At 37.9% G+C, this 27,485-nt stretch overlaps 1 protein-coding gene across 3 annotated transcripts; it reads left to right on the forward strand.

Moving 5' to 3' along the window:
* Positions 1–4,917: 4,917 nt before the first annotated feature.
* Positions 4,918–27,156, forward strand: LOC129763437 (aminopeptidase N-like). Of its 3 annotated transcripts, XM_055762504.1 has the most exons (6): positions 4,918–5,103; positions 5,136–5,355; positions 24,208–24,354; positions 24,421–24,559; positions 24,621–26,441; positions 26,496–27,156. In XM_055762504.1, the coding sequence occupies exons 2-6, from the start codon at positions 5,162–5,164 to the stop codon at positions 26,751–26,753; spliced, it is 2,559 nt and encodes an 852-aa protein (XP_055618479.1). In that variant the 5' UTR covers positions 4,918–5,103; positions 5,136–5,161; the 3' UTR covers positions 26,754–27,156. The 3 variants fall into 3 exon arrangements, with proteins under 3 accessions (XP_055618479.1, XP_055618478.1, XP_055618477.1); XM_055762503.1 differs by having other exon boundaries at positions 4,918–5,355; XM_055762502.1 differs by lacking the exons at positions 4,918–5,103; positions 5,136–5,355 and adding an exon at positions 16,142–16,697.
* The last annotated feature ends 329 nt before the right edge of the window (positions 27,157–27,485 follow it).

The raw sequence follows: 27,485 nt of genomic DNA on the forward strand, positions 1-27,485 counted from the left end.
TCGGCCCGTTGTAACTCTTTGGATTTGGGATAGGGTTCTCAGGGTCGCTTATTCATTAGCCGGTTGCTGGTAAATACTTTCACCTCTCACAAATAGGAGCTCTCCTCTATCGTCTCGCACTGCCAGACCACCTCACGCACCAAAGAAGCCACCTGCTAAGCCCACAAGCCGCTCTAGCTCAAAGGCTATGTAGTGTCAGCACACCTACTTCCAACTAAATGAGGACGAGGGCTGGCGACTCCTTTTGAGTCCGGAGGACGACAAGGTTCACGGGATAGTCGTAGTGGAGGAAAACAATTATAGGTTTTTCTCAGACTATACAACCTTAAATTTATTTTATTCTTCCACCCCACTCTTTCTTTTCCTGTTATTACTATTTCCTCATTATTTCCTATCTTTCTTTAATTTATTTTATACGTGACGTCACATTCGATCATGCATGATACTTGCGGTAACTGTGGTGTGGGCTCTCAGTGTATCCCTAGGGGTATGGGTTTAACGGTGCAGCTGTCTCGTGAACAGACTACAGATGTTACACCATCTGCAGGTTTTCGCCAGCGTTTCCCCGCAATGGCGGATACTGTAGACGAACAGGACAAAGATGGTGGGGTCCGCGTGTGCCTCTGGTAGCCGATGACTGCTGCAGCTAAACAGCTACGAAATAAACCGCATAAAAAAAAGGCCCGCTGGACGGACCTGTCCAGCGTATTAAGATACGAGCTAGGTTTAAAGTGACACCAAACCACAAGTTACCTTTTTTTTGCTCCTTTTTTCCTTCTTTTTCTTTTTTCCTCTGATATTTCTTTCTCTTGTATAATTTACTGTGAAACAAAACCAAATGTTACTAACTTTTTCCACTTTCATATTTCAATTAACCTACTATTTCATCTATCAGTAATCCTTCACCACTTCTTATCACTAGCTTCAAAATTTAACATTTGATTTGTTCCGGCGCGCACTTCTAACTTCCTCAAATGTTTTAAGTCGTTTGCCGGCACTGGTCATTTACCGAGCTTTTTCTTTTCCAGCTTTTTGTGTGGGGAAACAATCGATTTCTTTTTCTCTGCCCAGTTGGCAACCCCGTTTGATGACGGTAGGTCAACTGGACAGTTTAACGCGGTGGGTATTGCTTACCCAGGACTCAAACCATTTGTAAAAGGGTTGAATACTCCCAAGTAACCGGCAATTAGGACTCAATGTAAATTATTTCCTGTTTTCTGGATTTGGGTGGAGCTCAAATGGCGCTTGGAACCAACGGTTACACCGTGTATCTGTGAAGAGTATGTGTGTGTATTGCCGCGACTAAGTAAAAGGTTATCGATCGGATAGGAGGGATATGACACAGGGATACAACGGAGGAAACATCATCAAACGTTGACATCGGCGGTATAGATGGAGCAGAAGATCAGGATCACGGCTACCTAAGATATCGCGGACGGGGATATCCGATTGTCTGCCTTGGGCTCCCAATACTCTAGAGAGCTGAGAGCGAGCAGCATGGAACCGGATACACGACCAGACAACATGCTCGATGTCGTGGTAGCCATCGCCACAATCACAAAGATTGTTTGCTGCGAGCCCAATGCGATAAAGATGCGCGTTTAGGTTGTAGTGATTGGACATAAGCCGAGCTATCACGCAAATGAAATCACGACCTACATTCAATCCCTTGAACCATGCGTTCGTCAAGACCTTAGGGATAATCGTGTGTTACCAACGACCGTTGGCGTTCCTGTTGTTGAAACAGACGTTCGGCGGTCAACGATTCGATAACACTGAAGAAATTCGTGACGGAGTTACATCGTACTTCAAAAAGTTGGACGCTACGCACTTCGCGCTCGGAATAGAAAAATTCGTGCCACGCTATGAAAAATGCCTCGAACGTCTCATTCGTCTATACTACGTGGGTGATGTCCAAATTAAACCCCCATTGAACTGACAAGAGCCATCATACCGCGTTTCCATTGACATTTTCCGTTGTGTTTCTTTGAATTAAGTTCTGCTTGAGATTTTCCACTGGCAGTTCTGCTTGAGATTTTCCTAACGATCTTAGCATCTTTCATCACCCTTCCGGTCTACACTTATAAGAATCCTTGAATACATTAGTAAATTGTACATATTTTTTGTATATATTACCAACTTATGTAAAATGAGATTCCCGGAACCATCATGGTATAAATGCCACACAGATGAACCAGGCAAACGTATGCCATCCATTGCTCGCAAAATCTCGATCGAGCTTTACTAAAGGATCGTATCCTATGCTCCAAATTAACCGGGTAATTAGTGGAACACAGATTCGCTAGCCAGAGACCGCCGCCTCCGACGGCGGATCGGTGTCCGGTTAGGATCGCATCATCTCGGTAACTTCAGGTGGAGGCCGTCTCGATTACTTATTCTCGTTAGATGGGGACTTCACCCCCCATTACATTGACCTCAGAATAAATGTCATTGCCAAAAATAATTTTATAATCACAAATACCGTTCTGAATCATATTTCGGACGCTTAAGGCATATGATGCAGAAAACAGATCTAAACATTATGCACAGGTATTATTTGGTGGATATTTTGAATAAATTAGTTCAATAGGCTTTTAAGCTTTCTACTTTGGTACCTATTTGTTTGAAAACATAAAAAAAATCATCGAATAAAATGCTATTCAAATGAAGCGAATAAGAATCAAACTTCAGACAGATTGAATTCAAATTTCGGACACTTTATTTTGTTATTTTTAGGACGAAAATTACGTTACACTTGATTATATTTTATAGTCAACTGCGAAACACTTATCAAGCAATCACAGTAAACTGTTAACGATGATGAGAACTGATGAAACACGGGAGAAATTTAAATATTTATGAACGGGTAAATTCTACGTGCTCACGCTAATGAAACGTCAAACACAACCTATAATGAGTAGTGTTGTCAGATTTTCACCGATTGTGTTACAATTCAAATGTAGTTCTCATATAAAATTATAGTGAAACCAAGGGATTTCTCTAAAGAAGCAATTGTGATATTGATGTTATAGTTATATCATCAGTGCATTAAGCATTTCAAGATATTAGAACAAAGTGTCCGAAATATGATTCAGAACGGTACGCTTTTTCCATGTGGCATGTATATCGTTCTGAATCATATTTCGGACACTTTGTTCTAATATCTTGAAATGCCTCATGCACTGATGATATAACTATAAAAATAATATCACAATTGCTTCTTTAGCGTAATCCCTTGGTTTCACTATCACTTCATTTGAGAATTACATTTGAATTATTACGTAGCAAGAAAAAAAAAAACCATCCAAAATCCAAAATCCACTCATTATCGTTTGTGTTTGACATTTGCTTGGCTAGAGCACGTAGAATTTACCTCTTCATCAATATTTAAATTTCTCTCGTGTTTCATCAGTTCTCATCATCGTTACCAGGTTACTGTGATTGCTTGGTAAGTGTTTTGCAGTTGAATATAAAATATAATCAAGTGTAATGTAATTTTCGTTCAAAAAATTACAAAACAAAGTGTCCGAAATTTGATTTTTTTTTATAAATGGTGTCCGAAATTAGATTTTTATTCGCTTGATTTGAAAAGCACTTTATTCGATGATTTTTTTATGTTTTCAATCAAATAGGTACCAAAGTAGAAAGCTTAAAAGCATATTGAATGAATTTATTAAAAATATCAACCAAATAATACCTGTGCATAAAGTTGAGATCTGTTTTCTGCATCATATGCCTCAAGCGTCCGAAATATGATTCAGAACGGTACCCATGATGTTATTTCCGCGTATGAATAATTCTAGTAGGCTGTTGTGTCTTTACACTTTTATCTCTACACTCTGTCCAACTTTTATAAGACCACCCTGAATATACTTCGTTGTAACACAAACAGTTAGAATTTGAACAACATATTTCCATACGTTGTGGAATGCTTAGAATAAACTATATATAACGTCAATTTCGTTCAAAAGGGTCGTTTGTTTATTTATTGGGCTTAAATATGATAGTTTTAGCTGCCCAGTTTTTATAAGAACATTTCGAAATTCATAAGTATTATCAATGAAAAATTCAAAACAATCGACAGATTTACATGTCAATAATTGGTAACCTTGCCATTTCGGTTAATAACCTGAAAATTCGGTAGGCAATTGGTCAAGTTTTTGGTCATTAATCCATTGGTTAGCTTACTTGCTGGTATGAATACTAGCATTGTTTAGATGGAATGTGATTTTTTTGCGATGATATCTACGCGAAAAGGGTAGGAAAAAGGATTCAAGAACATGTATGTAATCCTTGCTATGGTAAAATGCTTTGATTTCTCTTTCTTCTCTCTCCGTGACCACTTTTCTCTTCGGCATTTTCCAGATTTATAGAACAAAACAACTAAAACAATGGAAAATATAGCTGGTCTTATACAATCTTGACACTTGAAAAATACAAAAACATTTGTTTGCGCTATGCGCTTGTACACACATGTATGAAAATCATGCAGCGTATGATAGGCACCAATACCAATACACTAGAATATAAATTGGCGCATTGTTTGTTCACAATAACACAAAGCATAACACAAGATCATACCCTGGTATTGTAGAAGTTGGACAGAGAGTACACTCCGGTACAGAAATGAAAGATATAGGCCTACGTTGAAGCCAAACGCTTAGAAAATCACCCTTTTTATCCAAACGAGTACAATGCACGTAAATGCACCACTCGAACGAGGATTATACACACCAATTGATACTAACTCAATTCAACAGTCAATTGATAAGAAGCTCTTCAAAACGGAACTAAACGACAAAGTTACTGTATTACCAGTTTAGCTACGTTCATAAATACATCTACTTTATGAGCTATGTTTAAAAAAATCACAAATAGTCTAAAGTTTAAAAATATTTCAGCAGTGCAAGATATGTTCAGTTTTAGAATGATATTTTGTAGTCTACTTCTTATTGTTGCAAATGCATTTAAAGGAATAATCGGTTTAGATAATCGGTCCATAATGCGACGCATTTCGGAACCTCTTTCCTATAATGTATTTTTGGATATAAGCAGTGAATCCTACAAAGGAAACGTAGAAATTGAATTACGCTATTTAGATATGTCGAACTTTATTTATCTGATAAGCAAAGGAGTATCCATTCAACAAAGCAGCGTTAAAATGACAAAACCGAACGGCGAAAATTTACCTCTGAGGAACATTGGAATGGACCACTTTGATCAAATGTACTTCGGGTTTGAGGAAAAGCTCCGTTACAATGAAACATACAAGCTATACATAGAGTTCTCAAATACTATAGGAACGGATCGGAAAGGATTGTACAGGAGTAATTACAGCATTGGACAATCAAAACGGTCAGTATTTATAGACGGCATAGACTTCAAAAAGATATAAACGATAGCATCCCCATTAAGAATATTTCATTATCAAAATGTGATACATTTTTAGAAACCACACATTTGTCAATATCGCACGTAGTAGAAATTTCAATTTGACAACACCTAAAAAGTAATAAGCGCTTCAATCCACCAAGGTGTGAAGGGAGTCGTTACTATGTGTAGAAGACTTATACTACACATCCATGTTTTTACGCTGTTTTGACGTAGAACTACGTCTTTCGGGAAGGGTGCCAAATAAGAAAACAGGTCACGTTTTTGTGAAATAAAGTTAACGTTAATAACTGTTTTCACTGTGAACGAATTCTCATGATTTGCATACCAATCGAATCGGAAATTCTCTAAGATTTGTTTGATAAGCTATACATTACAATTCGCTAATCTCTAAACGATTAAAATTCATGAAAACTGGAAGAACTTCCTTTTTTCCCATATATTTGTTCAACCGATTTGTGTGCTAACCCTACCCGTATTTCGATTGCTTATAACTCGAACATTTCTTAACAGATCGGAAAGATGTTTGCATCAATTGATATGAGATATTTCTATGCGTCTATCACAATTAATAAAACAATATTTTCCATGAGATGAACAATTTAATAACTGTAAATGTCAAGCGTTATCTAAACGCCCCAACTGCCAAGTTTTCATTGCCCCGATTTACGGTTTCCCCAACACAGACATCGAAATCGATGTGCCTGGGGGAATCCGCTTTGTCAAAACATGCATGTGGGGGGTATTTTTTCCCAATGAGCTGTATTTTCCTAACACGGACTTCAAAATTGATGTGCCTGGGGGAATCCGCTCTGCAAATACATGCAAGTCGGGGGGATTTTTTGGTGTTGAGTACTTTTGTACTCGTTTGTCGTTGTGCAGACCGGAATATGTTTCCCTAAAACGAACTTTTAAACTGAGAAGCCTGGGAAAATCGTCATTTCAGATACTAGAGGTGAATGAACTTTTGCGGTTCGAGAACCACGTAAACATGAGATGTGCAATAATTTCAGAGGGAAACGTAAAATACAATGATCGTTTGACAATTATTCCGTTCACATATTTTGGTAGTCCTAGGCATCATATCAAACGTAAAAGGACGCTCATCAAATTTTCAGCTGTAACTAAGAACATAATCTATTACAAAAACTTCGACGCATTCTAAAATAATACTCGAAGTGGTAAATAACGATTAACGTGGTTTTTTAGCGGATTTTTCGATCAACGCGGTTTTTTACGTGGATTTTCCAATTAGCGCGGTCTCAGCGTAAAAAAAAACTGAGCAATATCACATCTCTTCCTCAGCTCACATCTCTCCCACATGCTCCCCACATGAGCATATGACGGTAATTAATTCATGTGACGGAACTTAGTGCTTATGACCAGAATAAGTGCTGCACCCCATTTCAATTCTCACATGGATTTTTAGGTGACCTGGTTTTTTGAGCCGTTCTTCAAATTGACGCGATTTTTTACGCGTTTTCTACAAGGTACGTATCCTCCGCGTAAAAAAAAATCTGGGTGTACTTTTAATGTAATCATGTCAATCGTGTTTGTGGCAAGTGTGGCTTGACTTCTCAATCCACGTACAATAGAATAGTTTTAATTTTTTATCTCTATTTAATTCATAAAGCTGATTTGAACGCATATTGCTCATTAACACACTGAAACAACCCATTTTTTATTTTGTTCCCTATTATTTTCATTTCTTAACCCACTCATTTCAATCTTACAACGGTAAAAGGATACAAGTTTTTCATTCGTACAATTTGACAATTTGAATACATAATGGTTGAACATGAATCGGACACAAAAATATCATCAGTCGTTTTATTTTTTTCATGCTTATTGTAAGAAAATAGTTTCAGCATTTTTCCGCCATTGCGCAAACTTCTCCGCGAACATGGTCCATAATCCTTTGTAGTAGTGTAACACGGGGTGAGTTGGACATACGGGGTGATTTGGACCACCCCTTTATCTCAAAAAGTACGGCTCGACTTATTTTTTTTTATAATGTCATCTCCTTTTATTGTTGAACCGAATGTACCTAACGTAAAAAAACTTTGGTAAAATTCGACAGGTGAAAGGAAACGATAGCATGAAAACAACAAGCACTTTGATTGTCAAAAAATATGAGTTTTCCGATTGTGGTTTTAAGGTTTTTCCCGCTGATTAAACAAATGTTTCGTGTATTGTGCAGTAAAGTTCTGTTCGCCTACAGAAGAGGAACAATTTGATGCAGCAAAACTGTAAATTTGATTACAATAAATAAAATTAAATGCATTTTAATGTTTGCATGTTGTGTCGGGTGACATGGACACGTTTCTGTTGGGTGAATTGGTCCTACAGGTTTGAGGCTTTTTTATTAAACGGTTTTATTTAGCTTGCCCGGTAATCTGTTTGTATGTTTGTATGTTTGTATGTTTGTATGTTTGTATGTTTGTATGTTTGTATGTTTGTATGTTTGTATGTTTGTTTTTTTTATTTGAAATTTGGAACACACCTTTATTTCTGTAGTCATTATAAAACTGTGTATTTCATGATCTTGAAAATCCAAGATGGCGGCCGCTACAAAATGGCGGATCACATAAATATTATCTCAAAACCTCATCAATATGGGTTTTCCAAAACCCCATCAATATGGGTATCAAATGAAAGGGCTTGACTAGTAGAACACAATTATTTATGAAAAATGCAAATCCAAGATGGCTTCCACTACAAAATGGCGGACTACATATTTTCTCAAAATTTCATTAATATGGATATCAAATGAAAGAGCTTGACTAGTAGAATACGGTTATGTATGGTGAATGTGAATCCAAGATGGCTGCCACTACAAAATGACGGACTACATATTTTCTCAAAACCTCATTAATATGGGTATCAAATGAAAAGGCTTGGCAAGTAGAACACAATTATTTATGGAAAATGCAAATCCAAGATGGTTTCCACTACAAAATGACGGACTACATATTTTTTCAAAACTTCAATCACAAAATAGCCAATTGCTTTATCAAACGGTTTTATTTAGCTTGAACTGTTCGTATGTATGTTTGTATGTCTGTAGGGTTGTCCCATATTAATAGAAATTTGACCAATAGGAACTGACCGAATTTATAAAATACCTTTATCTCTACTGTCATTTTAAAACTGCTTATCATGAAAAATCCAATTTGGCCGCCGCTACAAAATAGCTGATTACATATCATCTCAAAAAAAAAGGTTGATTGAGATATGTGTATCAAACGAACGAACTTGACTTGGAGAACACACGATGTATTTTCTGCAATCCACTCAATATCGGTATCAAATGAAATGGTTTTATTGTAGAGAAATATTCAAATGAAACAGATAACGTACTAAAAACTAGAAAATAAAATAATTAAAAAAAACTTTTTAAGTTAAACGGTTGAATTGTGATTAAACATAATAATGTACTAAAAGGTAGAAAATAATTAGGCAAGTAGCAGTTAGCAGTTATCACACCTCTCCTTCATTAGTCTAGGGCATTTATAAGACTAAAATAAAATCGTGGGGCACGTCGGATTTCCATTATCCACAATTAGCGACTTCATCATATGTCCCACGATTTTATTTTAGTCTTATCAATGCCCTAGACTAATGAAAGAGAGGTGTGATAACTGCTAACTGCTACTTGCCTAATTATTTTCTAGCTTTTAGTACATTATGATGTTTAATCACAATTATACCGTTTAACTTAAAAAGATGTTTTTACTTATTTTATTCTTTGACCAAATCATCACAAGCGGTACAAATCACCCCGCATCAAATTTTAATGTCCAAAAATCATCTCTTTTTTTATGATATATTTCGGAACTTTGTTGTTATGTAATTTCACGATTTAGCATCAGTCGTCAACTAGATACCAGCTGATATGCTCGAAAAAGTAACTGAAAATTGGACTTCACTTATGGATCACCTAAAACGTAGCCGTGCCCGAAATCAACATTAAATAATCTTTAAAAAATAATTGGCACAGATTGACCAATAATAAATTTTCGATTTCTTACAATTTTCCTGTGCTCTGATGTAGGATTACGTCTCTCATTTCTATACTGGGGTGTAAGTTCAAAGTTTCGAAAACTAGAGCGTTACGCCGCAGCAACAAGATTTCAAGCATTGATACCTTCCAATAAACTGTACGATATGGTTTGATAAACACTTCATTCGAAAGATAATGTCTAATGTCTACGCGTTATACGCTTGTTACTTATTGATCCAAAAACTATCTATCGGCTATCGAAACAGCCTTAAAATTGCTTTCAAAACAGGCTAGTAACATCACACGAATCACAAGCGAGTGTTCGCTCGGATATCCACTCAGTTACAATTGTACAGCGATTGGAGCATGTTATCGCTGTTTTGGCGAAGCTAACTTCGTTCATCATGAAAGCGCTGATGAAGAGCCTGTTTGTGCACACAAACGGCATTGGTGCGTCGTGTTCGCTAAAGATTCCTTTTAAGGCCAACAGGGAAACCATCGGAGAGAAGAATGGTACCACTAAGAAAGCGACCAAGAAAGCACCAGCATAGAAAAGGCTTGAGGCATTGAAGACACAATGCCTCAAGCCTCAACAAGCACACACATGCGCAACACTTTCGTTTGGTGGTCATCGAGTCAGCATTGATTGCCGGCGGGCGTCGAGCGTCGAGGAGAAGAATCCGATAAGGTCTCATCACTGTTAACAAAGTATTTCCCAGTTTTGCTTAGAGCTTTGAATTACATTGAAACGAAAGAGTTTACTTGGTTTTCTATTTATAATATAATACTGCGACAAAATACATTTTGCTTCGTAATTTTTCAATCAAGTGCAATCAATAGGAAAGCTTCTGAAGAATATTATTCCCCACCAGTGAAATATATTCGTATTCAATATTCTCTGAATAGTAGTAAAATTTTGGTGTTATACATTGTAACAATCTATTTTTCTAACGTGAGATTACTTCTTTTTCATTTTTATTGGGTGTATAAAATGACAAACGGAAAAGCATCGCGAAAATCATATAATTTTTCCAGCGATTATTGCCCAGTCGCTGGAGGCTTCTAACACAGAGAATTCATTCACCTCTGGTTTGTATCCCAAACTTGTATTGAAAATCCCGCCCCTTTTTGATTCACCAACCAACAAGAAAATATACAGGGTTTTCCAACTTTAAATTCCGAAAGTAAATTGAAATAAAACACACTTAGAATTCGAATTTCGATGAAACTTTTATTTCAAATTAAAGTTTGGTTTATGCCATTATGTGTGAAATACAACATAATTCAAATGTCCACCTAGGGCTTCCTCGCACACCTTGATCCGGAACAGGTAATTTTCGATGACTTTTCGGCACATATGGGGCGGTATCTCGGTCATAACTTCACGAATGTGGTCTTTCAAATGTTCAAGAGTTTGCGAAAAGTTGGCATAGACACGGTCTTTCGCATAATCCCACAAAAAAAAAGTCTAGCGGGTTCAAATCGCATGATCTGGAAGGCCAATTGGCATCACCAAAACACGAAATTATGCGTCCCTCAAATTTCGTTCGCAATATGGACATGTTCGGTCGTGTTGTGTGGCACGTGGCGCCGTCCTGCTGAAACCACATGTCATCCGTATCCATATCTTCAATTTGTGGCAAAAAAATCGGTTAACATGCGGCCATAGCGCTCACCATTCACAGTTACCGTCTCGCCGTCCTCATTTTCAAAGAAATACGGCCCGAAGACTCCACCAGACCATAATGCGCACCAAACAGTGACTGTTGGCGGATGCAATGGCCTCTCAACAATCACGTGTGGATTCTCTGAGCCCCATATACGGAAATTTTGGGTGTTCACATAGCCACCGAGCTCGAAATGTGCCTCATCGCTGAAGAAAATTTGATGCGAAAATTCAGCATTTTGCTGCTGTTGTTCGTTCACCCAATCGACGTATGCCCGACGCATTCCATGGTCACCACGCTCTAATTTTTGTATCAGTTGGACTTTATATGGATGTAGGTGCAAGCCCAAATGCAACATTCGCCACAATGATGTGTTCGACAAGCCCAATTGCTGAGCACGCCGTGGAATCGAAACATTCGGGTCATCCTCCACACTGGCAGCAACAGCAGCAATATTTTCGGCCGAATGCACATTACGATGATGCACAGGTTTCACAATATCCGCTACGGATCCAGTTTGTTCGAATTTACGCACTACATTAGCGATTGTATGCTCTGTAGGCCGTCCATGACGACCAAAATCCGTCCGTAATGCTCGAAAAACATTTGCCGGTTTTTCATCATTTTTATAGTATAATTTAACAAAATTAATACGTTGTGCGATGCTAAAAGGATCCATATTGTAAAATGGCAGACATTCAACTAACGATATGACGCTTTGGTTGACAGCTATGTCAAACGGTTGTCAGCGCAGGGCTGTATACTTTCGGAAGCCCGAAATGGAAAACCCTGTATTGTATTGTATTGTATGTAGAACCGACGATCTAGTGTAGAGGAGAATTCAAATAGTTCTTCTCAGAATCGAAATTTCTTCAAAACGAAAGAGTTTATCAAATACTGTGATCGGAAATATTCTTTTTGTAATTTCTGTAACGCTGCTCCATCAACAATTTCTCAAACCAGAAGTGGGTGTTCGACGACGTTGCGCACAAAGCAAACTTCAATCTCACTTTGCTAGCAGTGTCTTGCATCACCCGCACATAAATCATGACTGAGATAAAATTTCAGTTTTTCCCACATTTATAGATTTTGTAATTTCAATAATTGTTGATGTTGTTGTCTTGAATTATGAATACTCAAAACATTTTCAGTTCATTCGACTCCATCAATAGTTTGCTTGCAAGTCATACAACTCGTAGACATTTTATCATCCGAATGAAGTAATAATCATGTCACTTCGTTCAGTCGACAAAGAGGTATTGAGGCTCAACATATTATGCCTCAACCATAACGCTCTGGTTTTCGAGTTCCCCCAAGTATTCATTCATCCGTTCATGATGCAGCTTCAAACAAATGATCATCAAACCAACCTACGTCCTACGCGAACCTTGTGGTTGTACCACAGATATAACCAACTTTTTTTTCTGTAAACTGATAACAAGAGGTGGGTTGATATTTGTTTGAAGTTGCATCTCAATCAATTCTCATTAAATGAATGAATGTATATTTTGAAATTTTGCTGAATGTTCTTCTTGTATTAGTGTGAGAGGATGGGTATAAGTATTGAAATATTAGACTGTCAAAAAAGTCCTGCGGTATTTTTTTTGAATTTTCATTTGTTCATAAAATTAGTTACAATCATCTGTTTTAAGTCAAATATGCGCCGTTTTGTTCGATGACTTGTTCCCAACGAGATGCCAACTTCATAATACCCCTGTTATAGAAGCTCGCTTCCTTATTGGCAAAAAACTCGGATAGCCAATTTTCACAGGCCTCTTTTGTGGCTAACTTCTGATTACCTAGCTTGTTCGCCATGGACAAAAACAGGTGGTAGTCACTTTGTGCAAGGTCCGGACTATACGGCAGATGCAAAAGAATCTCCCATCCGAGCTCCCGGAGCTTCTGGCGCGTCACCATAAAAAGTGTGTGGCCTGGCGTTGTCCTGATGGAAGACAATGCGGTCTCTGTTTATCAAAGATGGCCTCTTCTTCATGAGTGCTACCTTCAAGCGGTCCACTTGTTGGCAGTACAGGTCCGAATTGAGCGTTTGGCCATAGGGAAGCAGCTCATAATAGATTATTCCTTGACAATCCCACCAAACACACAGCAGAACCTTCCTGGCCGTTAATGAGGGCTTGGCCACCGTCTGAGCCGCTTCAGCGGGCTTCGACCACGACCGTTTGCTCTTCACGTTGTCGTAAGTGATCCACTTTTCATCGCCAGTCACCATCCGCTTCAGAAACGGGTCGATTTTGTTGCGATTCAGCAGCGATTCACATGCGTCGATACGGTCAAAGAGTTTTTTTTTGCGTCAACGTGTGTGGCACCCATACATCGAGCTTCTTTGTGAATCCAAGCTTCTTCAAATGGTTAATAACGGTTTGATGACTTATCCCCAGCTCTTGGCCGATGCTGCTACTATGCCGGTCTTTCTCGGCTAATTCAGCGATTTTGTCGCAATTTTCGACGACAGGCCTTCCGGAGCATGGCGCATCTTCGACGACCTCTACACCAGAACGAAAACGTTGAAACCATCGTTGTGCGGTGGAAATGGAAACTGTATCGGGTCCATAAACTGCACAAATTTTATTGGCAGCTTGAGATGCATTTTTGCCTTTGTCATAGTAGTACTGTATAATATGTATGATTTTCTCTTTATTTTGCTCCATATTTGCGACACTATAACTCACGAACGACTTTACCAAACAAAACACTGTCAAGGACTATATTATAGCTTTCCAACAAGCTATAGTATGACTCGATACAATGAATACAACTAGAACTACGCGTTTACAACGACACCTCGCGGAAATACCGCAGGACTTTTTTGACAGCCTAATATAATTGATACAGTGAAATACGTAAAATTCAACTTTTTTGAACTTGTAGTAGAACTGGTGATCCTGGGTTAGCGTTGCTTTGAATAAACAGCTGATGATTATTGATAGATCGTTTTTCGTTAGAGATTCCATTGAGACCGGTAGCAAAATAGAAAAAAAAATTACAGGAGGTTGTGTCCAAGATACGACCGCATTGTTGACGTAGAACTACGCTGTTATTTTATATAAGTCGCTTGTTTATATCTTCGGATATCATTCTATCGCTTTGGCGCACAAACTTAACGTCTGCTTCGCCATAACGTCAGTTTAATGCATTGATGCATCGTCAAAGGCACCAACAAAGCCCTTATGATGACGGAAAACAAACAATGTTAACTGCTTGGAAAAAGACTGAATTATGCCACACAGCTAGTACCCTGCTGTAACACCCTTCGATGCAAATTCGCTGATGAGTTTGTCAAGAGCGACCGCTTTCACCACCAGCGGGGAGAGCTTGATTTGGTTGCTGCCTGGGTAACGGCGTTTACATGTTCGACCGACGCGCCGAAATCGCCTACTTCGCTGTTGTTCGATGCGGTGTCACACTCGCGAAGGATCGTTCAGTGCGAGCGCTTTTCACTGCACCAACATCGCGTGCATCATTAGATGACGCTTGCCTCGAAATATTATTGCCCGTGGCAATGCGTTCGTTTTTTGCAGGGCTCGAGCCTGCCTTCCTCTTCTTCTTGCTCATCACACACTACGCGAAGTGTCCAATTTATGACGCGGAAAGAAAAAACACACGATACGAATAACGCCAAAAACGAACTGAAAAAACCACACGACGATATCCAAGTTAGATTACCACTGGTGGGGTCCAATCTTAGATCGAAGCGCAGCGAAAGCAAAGTGAACTGGATTGCTCAACAGTCCGATGCCGAATGAAAATTTGCCTCAGCGAGATCCACTGTTTATACTCTAAGCAAAAATTCCCCTTCATTCTTCTACTTTTTCTTTGTTCACGGAGACTTGAAACCCTACGACTTCCCCTACGTTGGTCGTCGATAAGTTGCTCGTTACTAACTGCTCTGTTCGGGAAAGCACACAAATGTACAGAACAAATGTATGGGAAAATGAAAACGCTAAAAGTTTTCATGATTTTTAACCATTTACAAACCAGGGAATTCTAATGTATATCATATTAAACAAATCTTTCGGAATTTCCGATTCGTTTAGTATGCAAATCGCCAAAATCCTTTCGCGACAAAAATAGTTATTAACGTTAACTTTATTTCATAAAAACGTGACCTGTTTTCTGATTTGGCACCCTTAATGAAAGACGAAGTTCTACGTCAAAAAGATCAGGGAGAGCACAGTATTTTGGCTGTCAGCGAGAACATACTCCAACCACTACACAATCATAACTGAGTGGTTTTCCCGTGATTTCAAAAGTCCGTTTTCTAAACCATTTTTAAACTATTGGAACAAGTTTTCCGTGACGATGAGTAAAAAATATTACTCGTAGACATTTTTTTTTAAATTAAATTATCACCATACTATTTCGTTGAGCCGAAAACGAATTATTAACGCTAAAAATTCCTCGATTCCTCCTCGGAAGTGCCCAGCGCAAAAAATACCCTCTCCCCACCAATTTGAATCGTCGACCGATTGCGGCATTCGTCAACATTCGATATTGGTACTGCTGCTTTCATCAAGCAATGTAGTTTTTTTATATGGCGAAATATTCTCTACTCAATATCAAACATAGTCAATTGCAAAATTTGTGCGCAATCCATATCGAATTATTATTGATATGTTATTTTCTGCTAGAGGCTCCATTCAGACCGATAACAGAATACAAACGTTATTGGGAGAGGGAGAGCACAGTGCTTCGACTGGCACATGCTCCAACCACTGCTGAATCTTAACTAAGTTGATTTCCGAGCTGGTACCCGTTTATGTACAGATGTTTGTGATTTCAACACCCTGTTTTCAAAGCAATTTTTGCGCTATTGAAACAATTTTTGGGGTCAATAAGTAAGAAGCTTTGAACTTACATCCCGGTACGAAAATGAAAGATTTAGTCCTACGTCAAAATCTAATGCATTCTAAATCATCCGCCACATCCCACCGATTGATTGCAATGCACGTAAGTACACCACTCGAATAAGGATTATATATACCAATTGTTACTAGCTCAATTCAACGATTAGTTGATAAGAAACTCTTCAAGACGGACCTAAACGGCAGAACTACTGTATTACCAGTTTAGCTACGTTCATAAATACATCTACTTGATGAGCTATGTTCCAAAAAATCACAAATAGTCTGAAATTTAAATAATATTTCAGCAGTGCTAGATATGTTCAGTTTAAGAATGATATTTTGTGGTCTACTACTTAATATTGCGAACGCAATTGAAGGAACAATCAGTTCAGATAATCGGTCCATCATGCGACGCGTTTCGGAACCACTTTCCTATAATGTATTTTTAGATATCAGCAGTGAAAAGTTTGATTTCTATAAAGGAAACGCCGAAATTGAAATGCGCTATTTGGATACGATGAACTCTTTTTATCTGAACAACAAAGGAGTGTCCATTGACCGGAATAGCGTTAAAATAACAAAACCGAACGGCGAAAGCTTACCTCTGGGGAACTTGATCGGAATGGACCAATTTGAACAACTGTACTTCGGGTTTGCGGAGAAACTCCAACAGAATGAAACATACAAAATATACATGGAGTTCTCAAACACTATAGGAACAGATCGGAAAGGATTGTACAGGAGTTATTACAGCGTTGGACAATCAAAACGGTCAGTATTTACACACGGCATGGATTTCAGAAAGATATAAATGATGTTTAGATCCTTATTAACACGTTGAGTCCCGATTTTTTCTTGCTGCGCTTTCCATTCAGCGCGCATCTAGAGCGTTTGCACAATATCAGTGTCGGTCCCAGTTACCAAAGATACTTATTGTATGAATAGAAAATAGTCACATTTTGTAAAACATCCGAAAACAAACCGAATATTCGAGGGCAGCCGTTAATATCCATCTAAAAAACAATGCAGTCCACATAATCCGTCGCCTAGTGGTACACACGAGACTGGTGGCCCGCTCTTGTTCAATTGTTGGCCGTTTTATCTTGACAACTCTCGGCCTAATGTTTCTATACCGATTAAGAACTGTAGTGAGATACGTTTCACATCACTATCATGGCCCATTGGTGTTTTTAGCTCAAACATTTTGTTTTGGTGATGAATCCAAAAATTTGAAGATCAATAACAAATGTTGTAGAGCGACATCCAATACTTTGAATAACATGTTCTTTCAATAATGCTTCTAAATACAGCATTCAGTTTCGCTCAAATAAGAAGATTTTCAAGTTGAACTCCGATCATCCAAATGCTGAATGCTTCTCGAAATTTGCGGAGAAAAAATTGAAATCGGGAAAGTTCACTTTTATGTGCTAAAGCTAACAGTTCATTCAATTACCCAACAATCATTAGCTGTAATTAAAATAATCAGCTAAATAATAGTCGAACAATAGCAATGAGAGCCTAATAAAACGATATGCTGAACTATACGGTGTATAAAAGATTGTTCAGGCCAAAACTAAGTTTTTGTTCCTATGAAAAGAGCTGAACGAAAAAAATTTTAGTCTGAAATATAGCTTTAGAAATACTTAACAAATGCCTGATAAACGTTTTATAGTATTTTTAAATGTTCTGTCAAGATTTGCTGACAAAATTGCTTCTTCGCTGTTTGCTCACTGTATAAAGACTCCCATCACTCCCGCTTTCCTACTATTTTTTATCTCGATATGGACAATATACCGTCGATGGGGGTGAAATTGGGTAAAAATAGAGAAAGTTACTATTAGTGATATCTTGACAAATATTTCGAATATTTTTGAAAGCTGTGAGCCGTTTAATACGAGGTATATTTCCACAACTTTGAATGTATAATAGTCAATAATAATAATAGTCAATAATAGTAGTATAAATAGTTATTATTTCATAATTCATCAATGTTTAATGTGTAAATAACCATCAAATAACACCTCAGAAAGAATCTCATGCCCAGCATTATACAGAACTACTAAAATTGTAAATATTGGATAGAATGATTCTTTGAAGTCTTGTCATATGAGTTATTACTGATTTCGAACAGCATTTTTTTCCATTCGAATTTCAATATTTTCGAAATAATCTCTTATTTACACTAAGTGGGGGTGAGAATATGTCAAGCGCAAAACTGAATGCCATGCCAAACCGATATAGTGATTGTCAGATTTTCATGAAAATTGGTAGTTTTATTCCTCATCGTAAAATATTAGACCCGTATTTTTATATTTTTTTCATCAGGGTGGCCAATTCTATTTTATGGTGGTCCGAAAAACTATTGAACTACTGGACCGATTTAGATGATCGATATATCAAACTAAAGCCAATGAGCTATTTTTGTTTGTGAAACATTACACTTGAAAAAAAAACCAGATTTTGTTTTCGTAATTATTGATTGTACCGTCATCCGGGAGCAAATTGATCACCGGAGTGAAATTGATCAAACGTATTACTGAAAACAAACATAAATTTTCAGAGGTATGATACCTACGTAGAATACGCAATTCAATTTTAAACTTTTTTGATCTGACATGTTCAAGAATCATCTGAAGGGTCTTTATTAATTATTTTTATTAAGTATTTATTATATTAAATTGCACAAAAAACAATATTTTTTCTAAATAGCATTTACATTTTCATTTTTAACTATGGTGAAGAAACATATTTTCAACACATCAAAACAATATTTATAGACGCTAAACATATTAATCCACTTCCAGCCGATACTTGATGGGTTAAATAAGCAATCAAATACTTGTAATTACTATTCAAACAAGTGAGAAAAAACTATTTTACAAAAACAGCTCAACGAATGACCAGAACCGAATCCCATCATGCGACATATCGAACATCTTGTTTTGGCAAAACTAGCTCATTCGTGACAATTTCAAGGATTTTTGACCACATTAGAATAACCGGAACGGTCTCCGGATGATCCACAGATCAGTTTTTAATTCGAGTTATGGAAAGGCGTGACCCCACCTTTAGGTGGATTATCTCAGGTTTTTGTATCCGCAAACCCTTGAATTATCATTCGAATGACCGTAGGTGAAGAAATAATAGATTTTGTACCTATTTTCGTTGTGCACCCGTGGCCGAGTGGTTAGCGTCTAACATTATCATGCCGGGTGTTCGGGTTCGATTCCCGTTCTGGCCGGGGATTTTTCGTTAGAGAAATTTCCTTCGGTCACGCGTATTCTAGAGCTTGCCCCTCGGAATACATTCAAGGCGTGTTATTAGGCTTAAGAAATCTCATCTAAGAATTAATAAATGACGCTAGTTAATGCATACGTTGAGACGGCAAAAGTTCCACAGGGAACGTTTAAGCTGAACAAAACTATTCTCCAAACGTAACACTGATGGGGTATTGTTAGTTGGGAGAATATCAATAACTAGCTGACCCGGCAATTTTCGTCCCGCCCAAAATTTGTTTTTTGTTATCAATACCTTCAAACATTCACGTTTTCTTACTAAGCGCAAGTTCATGAGTCCAATCGCAGAACTGTTCATTGATTGATCTTCTAATCGAATTCGTTGAATTTATCTTTTACAAAAAAAAATGTTCTAGTTCTTCTACCAAAACTCATCATTATAATATCAGATTATTTTCAGACACAATTCTCGTTCAAGATTTTTCAACCACATGCAAATTGTAGAGTACAGAGCTGACATAATACCAAATGAAATAATAGTAATAATAATAATATAAAAAAAGCATGAGAAACATGCCGTGAAAACTATAGAGCAATCAGATGAATGGAAAATATGAGCCAGGCTATAAAAGCGCGAGCCATTCCGCGCAGCCGGCATTCTGACAACGGACGTGATACGAGCAACATCTGGAAGGAAAACCAGCTGCAGTGGCAGCAGCGAACAACGGAGCTAACCTGAGCAGCCGATAATCAAGCTAGGTGTCGCATCGGCCTGCTTCAATAGCAGCAGCAACAGGAGCAGCAGTGGCAACGGACATCGAAGTTCATCCAGACAACCAACAATCGAGCTCTGCCTCGCATCGGTCTACTTCGGTAGCAGCAGCAGTAACATCGCGAGCTGAACATTGTCGGCACTCTCTCTCCGCTGATAGCGTGAGGACGCGCTTCAATTGAGCCGGGAGAGTGTCGCAGTGTGGAATCAACGCCGCATTACGTGATTGGCACCCACGTATTGACTAGCTGCAGAAAGGGTTTTAATGAGTTTTCCCCGCTGTAGCTAGCAAAGAAACTTCTAGACTGAGTCTTCATATTTGAAGCCTATCCATTGATCACAATGGATAATATCGGCGGTCGCGACACAAATAACATGTTTCTCCGTTACATGGAATAAATGTTTGATACCGAGGGAATAAGACAGACCCCTCCCCTCTTCTCCGCTTAGAGGAGTATCTAACCACCATCAAAACATTCATTGCAACCTAAAACCTTCACATGCCAAATTTGGTTTCATTTGCATGATTAATTCCCGAGTAATGCAGAAATTTGTGTTTCATTTGTATGGCAGTCCCCCCTCAGAGAGGGAGGAGGGGTTTCAAACTATTACTTCCCCGGCCCCCAAAACCCCCACATACCAATTTTCATGTCGATCGGTTCAGTAGTTTCTGAGTCCATAAGAATCAAACAGACAGACAGACAGACATACAGACAGAAATACATTTATATATATATATATATATATATATATATATATATATATATATATATATATATATATATATATATATATATATATATAGAAAAAGAAGATTATCTTGACTCATTGTTGTTCTCTAAATCGAACCATTTATTTTGGTGGAAAATCCAAAAATTGGAAGACCATTAAGGAATGAGGTAGAGCAACATTTCAATAACATGCTCTTTCAATAATTCTTCCAAATAAGTCATTCCGGAAATTAACAAGTTTTCAAGTTGAACTCCGATCATCCAAATGCTGAATGCTTCTCGAAGATCGCCGAGAAGAAATTGGGAAACTCTCCTATTAGCTAACGCTAATAACCCGTTCAATAATTCCTCATATTTTTGCTCGGCTTGAAATAATAAGTTCGAACAGAGCTTTGAAAAATCGAATGCCTTATTTCCAATTTATTTACTTGTTCTATATAAGTCTTTTCTTTTAACTTGGAATAAACATTTCACATTTCAATTTGAACATCAAAGGCATATCAGTTTGATCCTTATAATGAAGGTCACAAAAACAACTTGAAAGCCCAGGAAAAATGTATTTTCCAGGTGTCAATTGGTTTTTTGGTGAGAATCAATGTTCACTGAAAAACAAATTTACAATTTTTTTCCTACGATCAAAAAGTTCGGATAGATAGCAATAAACGATGGCGATTTTTTTTGGAGTAGGAAGAATCGATTCGAAAAATTGGAAATCGGAGAGAAAAATATCGATCCAAGATCGCCAAATCCTATTCACTATCGCTAATTTGACATCCTCGAAAATCCACATGTTAACATTATGTTTATAAAATTTGACATGTGGTGAGATTAAAATCGATGTACATTCAGAAAAAAAAATTCTAAGATCGAAAAAATCGAAGGAAAAAGATCGATTTGTACGTTTTTTTCGGGTACAATGAATCGATCCAAAAAATCGGAAATCGAAAGAAAAAAAAAGGTCGATCTTCTGAAAATCGATCTAAGAATGCCCAATCCTAATCTGCCGGATCGTGACGAAATTTCCATCACCAAAATATTACCACCATCATAACAAACTGTTGTCAAAACATTACAGAACATTTCTAGGACTAGCTACATAGGTCTCCCTCAAGATTCTTGCTTAAGTCCTCTTCTGTATAATTTCTATATTAATGATATAGATGATCATCTTGCAGATGGATGTACTTTGAGGCAACTGGCAGATGATAGTGTTGTATCCATATCAGGTACTAGAACTATTGATTTGCAAAGACCGCTGCAAATTTTCTTAAATAATTTATCTACATGGGCTGTGAAGCTAGGTATTGAATTCTCAACTGAGAAAACAGAAATGGTTGTATTTTCTAGGAAGCACCAACCTCCCGAACTTCTGCTTCAATTGTTCAACAAAACCATCGTTCAATCTACAAGCTTCAAATATCTTGGAGTTTGGTTTGATGCTAAATGTACATGGGGAAAACATATTGCGTATCTGAATAAAAAATGTCAACAGAGAACAAATTTTCTCCGGACAGTTACTGGAACATGGTGGGGTGCTCATCCAGAAGACCTAATACGGCTGTACAAAACTACAATACTGTCAGTCATGGAACATGGTTCGTTTTGTTTCCATTCTGCTGCTAAAACCCACATCATTAAACTGTAGAGGATACAGTATCGTTGCTTGCGTTTAGCCTTAGTGTGCATGCAATCAACACACAACATGAGCCTTGAAGTCCTGGCAGGTGTTTTACCATTGCAGGTTCGGTTTTGGGAACTGTCCTATCGCTTCTTAATCCGAAGCGAAATCATGAACCCATTAGTAATTGAGAATTGTAAGAATCTTCTCGAATTGAACCAACGGTCGAGATCCATGGATCTGTACTCTCATCACATTTCTCAAGAAATAAAACCTTCAGCACACATCTTCAATAATGTTAGCTTTCCGAACTTTTGCAGATCTTCCGTTGATTTCGATCTTTCTATGAAGGACGAAACTCGAGACATTTCAGATCACCCTCGATCATCGTTAATCCCTAATATTTTCGCTTCAAAATATAACCATATCAATTCTTCAAGAATGTTTTTCACTGATGGTTCAAGATTCAACGGATCCACTGGTTTTTGGTATCTTTAATGAACATTACACTAGCTTCCATAAACTTGAAGACCCTTGTTCAGTGTATGTTGCCGAACTGGCTGCAATATATCATGCAATTAAGACCATTGAGTCCTTACCACCTGATCACTATTTTATTTTCTCGGATAGTCTTAGCAGTATACAAGCCATTCAATCCTTGAAACAACAGACGAAAGCATCATATTTTCTTATCGGAATTAGGAATGCATTGAATTTTCTTGTTGATAAAAGTATTCGAATCACTTTCATTTGAATTCCTTTCCATTGCTCTATTCTTGGTAATGAGAAAGCGGATACACTCGCAAAAATGGGTAGTATGCAGGGCACAGTTTTGAAAGACAAATAGCGTATCGGGAACTCACCAGTTGGCAAAACCAATGGAACAGAGATGAGCTTGGGAGATGGCTATACTCTATTATCCCCAAAGTTTCGACGGAGGCCTGGTTTAAAGGGTTAGATCATGACAGAAATTTTGTTAGAACTATGTCCAGATTGATGTCCAATCATTCCGCGCTAAATGCGCATCTCTTCCGCATAGGTCTTGCTACTAGCAATTTATGCAATTGTGGTCAAGGATATCATGACATCGAGCAAGTTGTTTGGTCATGTAATGAATTTTGCAATGAAAGAATTAAACTGGTTGCCGATTTAGAGGCTCAAGGAGTACACTCACGCATGCCAGTTCGCGATATCTTAGCTACTCGCGACCCTAATTTTATGTTCCCCATATATGTCTTCCTAAGAAGCGCTAATGTTATTATTTAGATCGCATCTCCTACTCCCACTGTCCATTCTCCCTTCCTTTCCTATTACGCAAGCAGAACTTAGTTCCCGTTGAGATAAGATCATAGCTACAGAAGCTATTAACATAGCAAGGAGGCACTCACTACCAAAGGATACCGTTGCTACATCAACTGGCGATGTAGTTGTTACGACCCACCACAGGCACTGTTCCAGACAAAGATAATACCGACGAGGCAACGAAGGAATAAATTATATTTTTTTTATATTGCACTGTAGTTTTAGCTAATTAGACTTAAATTAATAATTATGTAGTTTTAATATATTCAAATAGTTTTAAAATGTATTGCTTGATGGTGACTCTTTATCCACTTGAGCCTAATTAAATCAATAAAGGAAAAAAAAACATTACAGAACCGACCACTATTGGCGCTGGTATAAAATAAACAGTGGTTCCAGGTTAGAAGTGATCACAGTTTTAGAAGTTCGCAAAGTTGGCATCTATACATATAGTTATTATCAAAAACTATATTCAGCAATATTTTAGATACTTACATTAGTATTTACTCTCCAAGCATTCGTTATAACTTTTATAAATTTAGGCTAGCTTAAAAAACAATTCTAGTTAAACACACAGTTTTGAAACCAATTTGAATTTTTTCTCCCAATTTATGTTATACAGTCATATCGCAGTAACTCATTTCAAACCATCATATGCCCGTATGGTTTTCCCATGCTATGATGAACCATCCTATAAAGCACTCTTCAATATCTCGATTCGTCATCGTTCCGAATTCCACGCCTTATCGAACATGCCAACTAGAGAAATGTAAGTAATTCTACTATTATGTTTGACATCAAAATGAAATTATTCCAAATCATAACACAATTCCAGTACAATAGAAGATGGAAATTTTACAGTTACACGATTCGAAACTACACCCTTAATGCCCACATACACCTTAGCTTTCGTAGTATCTGATTATAGTGGCACCACATCTGATGAGGACACCCGTATCAAAGTATTCGTTCCAGTAAGTAATGATCAACCAATTCCAGAATCCACTGTATTCTTAATGTCTCGTTCTTCTATAGGAACACCAAATACAATACACGCCGTACGTCCTAAATTTTGCCGCTAAATCACTTAAATGTCTGGAAAATTTCCTCGAACAACCGTTCCACCTGTCAAAGGTTGACATTGTCGCAATTCCCGAAGCCAACACTGCTGCAATGGAAGGCTGGGGTTTAATAACAGCTTGGTCTGATTTGCTGTTGTACAACGCAGAAACAACAACCGCGCGTACTAAACAGAGAATTGCCAACCTTATCAGTCACCAGTTCGTGCATTCGTGGTTCGGAAATGCAGTGACCCCAGAATGGTGGACGTATCTTTGGATGAGTGAAGGTTTTTCCCGGTATTTTGGATATTTTGTAACGGACCAGATTGAAGACACTTGGCAGCTTTGGGACCAATTTGTGGTGAACAATGTCCACTGGGCACTTTCTCAAGACGATAAGAGCAACACCAGAGCAATGAATCACAATCCCACTGGATCTGCTGTGCTGGAAGACTTGTTTGACTACGTGGTCTACGAAAAAAGTGCATCAGTTATAAGAATGATGCAACATGTGTTTGGCCTCGACACATTGAAAGCGTCTCTGATTGAATTCATCGCAAATAGTGGTTATCAAATCACTAAGCCAGAACATCTATACCGATATATTGAAAAGCACAATAAGGTCAACCTGCCAGGGACCGTCGAGGAAATTTTTAGCAGCTGGACCAATAATCCAGGATACCCATTAGTTACCGTAATTCAAGATGGGACTCATATAACTTTTTCCCAGAAACGTTTCTGGACACCTGTGGAAGGTGAAAAATATCCAAACAACGTCACATATTTCGTACCTCTTACCTACACATTCTCTTCAGAACTAAAATCCAATTCTTCCCAACAAAATGATTGGTTAACGCCAAACTTGACTGAAATAGTAAAAGAAGTGGCCGATGTTGATAGCTGGATTCTTGTTAACATACAACAAGTTGGCTATTACAGGGTGAACTATGACAATGGTAACTGGGCAGCATTGTCTGCCGTACTAAATTCAGATGAAATGAACATTATTCCTGTGATAAATCGTGCTCAATTAATAGATGATGTTACCAGTTTGGCTAGAGCAGGAGAAACTGATTACAAAATCGCACTCTCACTAATGAACTATTTGAAACAAGAGCTTGAATACATTCCATGGAGTACAGCGTACAATGCGGTTATGTTCCTTGATAGAATGTTCTCTGGCAATGAACAATATTCTTCGTTTGAAAATTTTATCCGAACACTAACAGAACGTGTTTATGGAAAAAATCGTATGGCTGATTCCAACGATCATGTCAGTCGGCTTCATCGAGAAAACATTTCATACCTTAGTTGTTTTTTTGGCCTGAAAGATTGTGTAGACGACGCAAAACAGTTAGCGGATCGAATGCTAACCGATGAATCATACGTGCCACATGCAGAACTACAAGCGGCCATCTTCTGTAGTATAAGTAAATATGCGCCGTCAAAACAGGATAATTTACTTCAGATCATATACGAGCGCTATCTCTCTATGAGTGAAACTGATGATGCCCTCATAGACCGATACATTGCTGGAATGAGCTGCACTACAGACGTTGCCACGATTAACTCTCTTCTGAAAGTGTCTGTAAATTATTCGCAAGATTCTAATCTGACAAACCATGAAAAAAATCAGATATTAATTGGATTAGTAAGAAGTTCCCACAACGGTTTACGGGAAGGCTTAAATTTTCTGTTAGAATACTATGCAGATGTATCCTATATGAATGCACCGCTTGAAGAAATATTCGGAGAGTTCGGAAATAGAGTCAATACCAATGAAACATACGAACTGGTTAGTATAAAGCTACGTTTTATAGTAAGAATAATTTACGTTGTTGAATTCCAGCTAAAACAGGTGGTGGAAAAATATCAAAATATATTCTCCGACTCCATAGCCGCGTCCGCTAATCAATCCTTGGTCAATAGTGCTAAAAACATCGCTTGGGTGGCAAAGTATGCTAAGGAAATAAGTAACTGGCTTGTAGCAAACGACTACACACCAACTTCCACAACACCAAATCCCCCGACATCCACAGGAACATCTTCGATCGCGATAAACTTTGTAGGAATAGTTTTATTCGTCTGTTTAATGCATTTGTCATAATAAACTAAGCACCCCTTCAAATCTGGCAACCATTCTTTTTTTCCTTCTTCTTGTTCCTTAATGGCACTAACTAGAGGAACTTCGCCGTCTCAACGAAGTATTATTTGCGTCATTTCTATTTGTACTTAGTAGAGATTTATATGCCAAGTATTTAACACGCCTTGAATGCATTCTGAGTGACAAGCTCTAGAATACACGAGAATTTGAAAAGCGATAACGACTATAATAGGTTTTCAGGTGGAGTGAACACATTTCTAAAATAAAAATTATGGATGAAAATTAACTTCTAACCGCATCAGATTAGTATCCTATGTAAATGAAACTCTCTTTTACTCCAAGTGGTACGAAAAATGTTATACGGAAATTGTATCTGATAACGATTATATTAAGCTGTCAAAAAAGTCCTGCGGTATTTTTTTTTAATTTTCATTTGTTCATAAAATCAGTTACAATCATCTGTTTTAAGTCAAATATGCGCCGTTTTGTTCGATGACTTGTTCCCAACGAGATGCCAACTTCATAATACCTCTGTTATAGAAGCTCGCTTGCTTATTGGCAAAAAACTCGGATAGCCAATTTTCACAGGCCTCTTTTGTTGCTAACTTCTGACTACCTAGCTCGTTCGCCATGGACAAAAACAGGTGGTAGTCACTTGGTACAAGGTCCGGACTATACGGCGGATGCAAAAGAACCTCCCATCCGGGCTCCCGGAGCTTCTGGCACGTCACCAAA

This window comes from Toxorhynchites rutilus, chromosome 1 (genome assembly GCF_029784135.1).
Source record: "Toxorhynchites rutilus septentrionalis strain SRP chromosome 1, ASM2978413v1, whole genome shotgun sequence".
Taxonomy (NCBI): domain Eukaryota; kingdom Metazoa; phylum Arthropoda; class Insecta; order Diptera; family Culicidae; genus Toxorhynchites; species Toxorhynchites rutilus.

What these genes read in the sequence shown, in the direction of transcription:
- LOC129763437 (XM_055762502.1), top strand. Translation starts at nt 16,243, where the DNA reads ATGTTCAGTTTAAGAATGATATTTTGTGGTCTACTACTTAATATTGCG. An exon ending in GTATCAAAGTATTCGTTCCA is followed by an intron (nt 24,560 to 24,620) that starts GTAAGTAATGAT and finishes GTTCTTCTATAG; the next exon opens with GAACACCAAATACAATACAC. An exon ending in CCAATGAAACATACGAACTG is followed by an intron (nt 26,442 to 26,495) that starts GTTAGTATAAAG and finishes GTTGAATTCCAG; the next exon opens with CTAAAACAGGTGGTGGAAAA.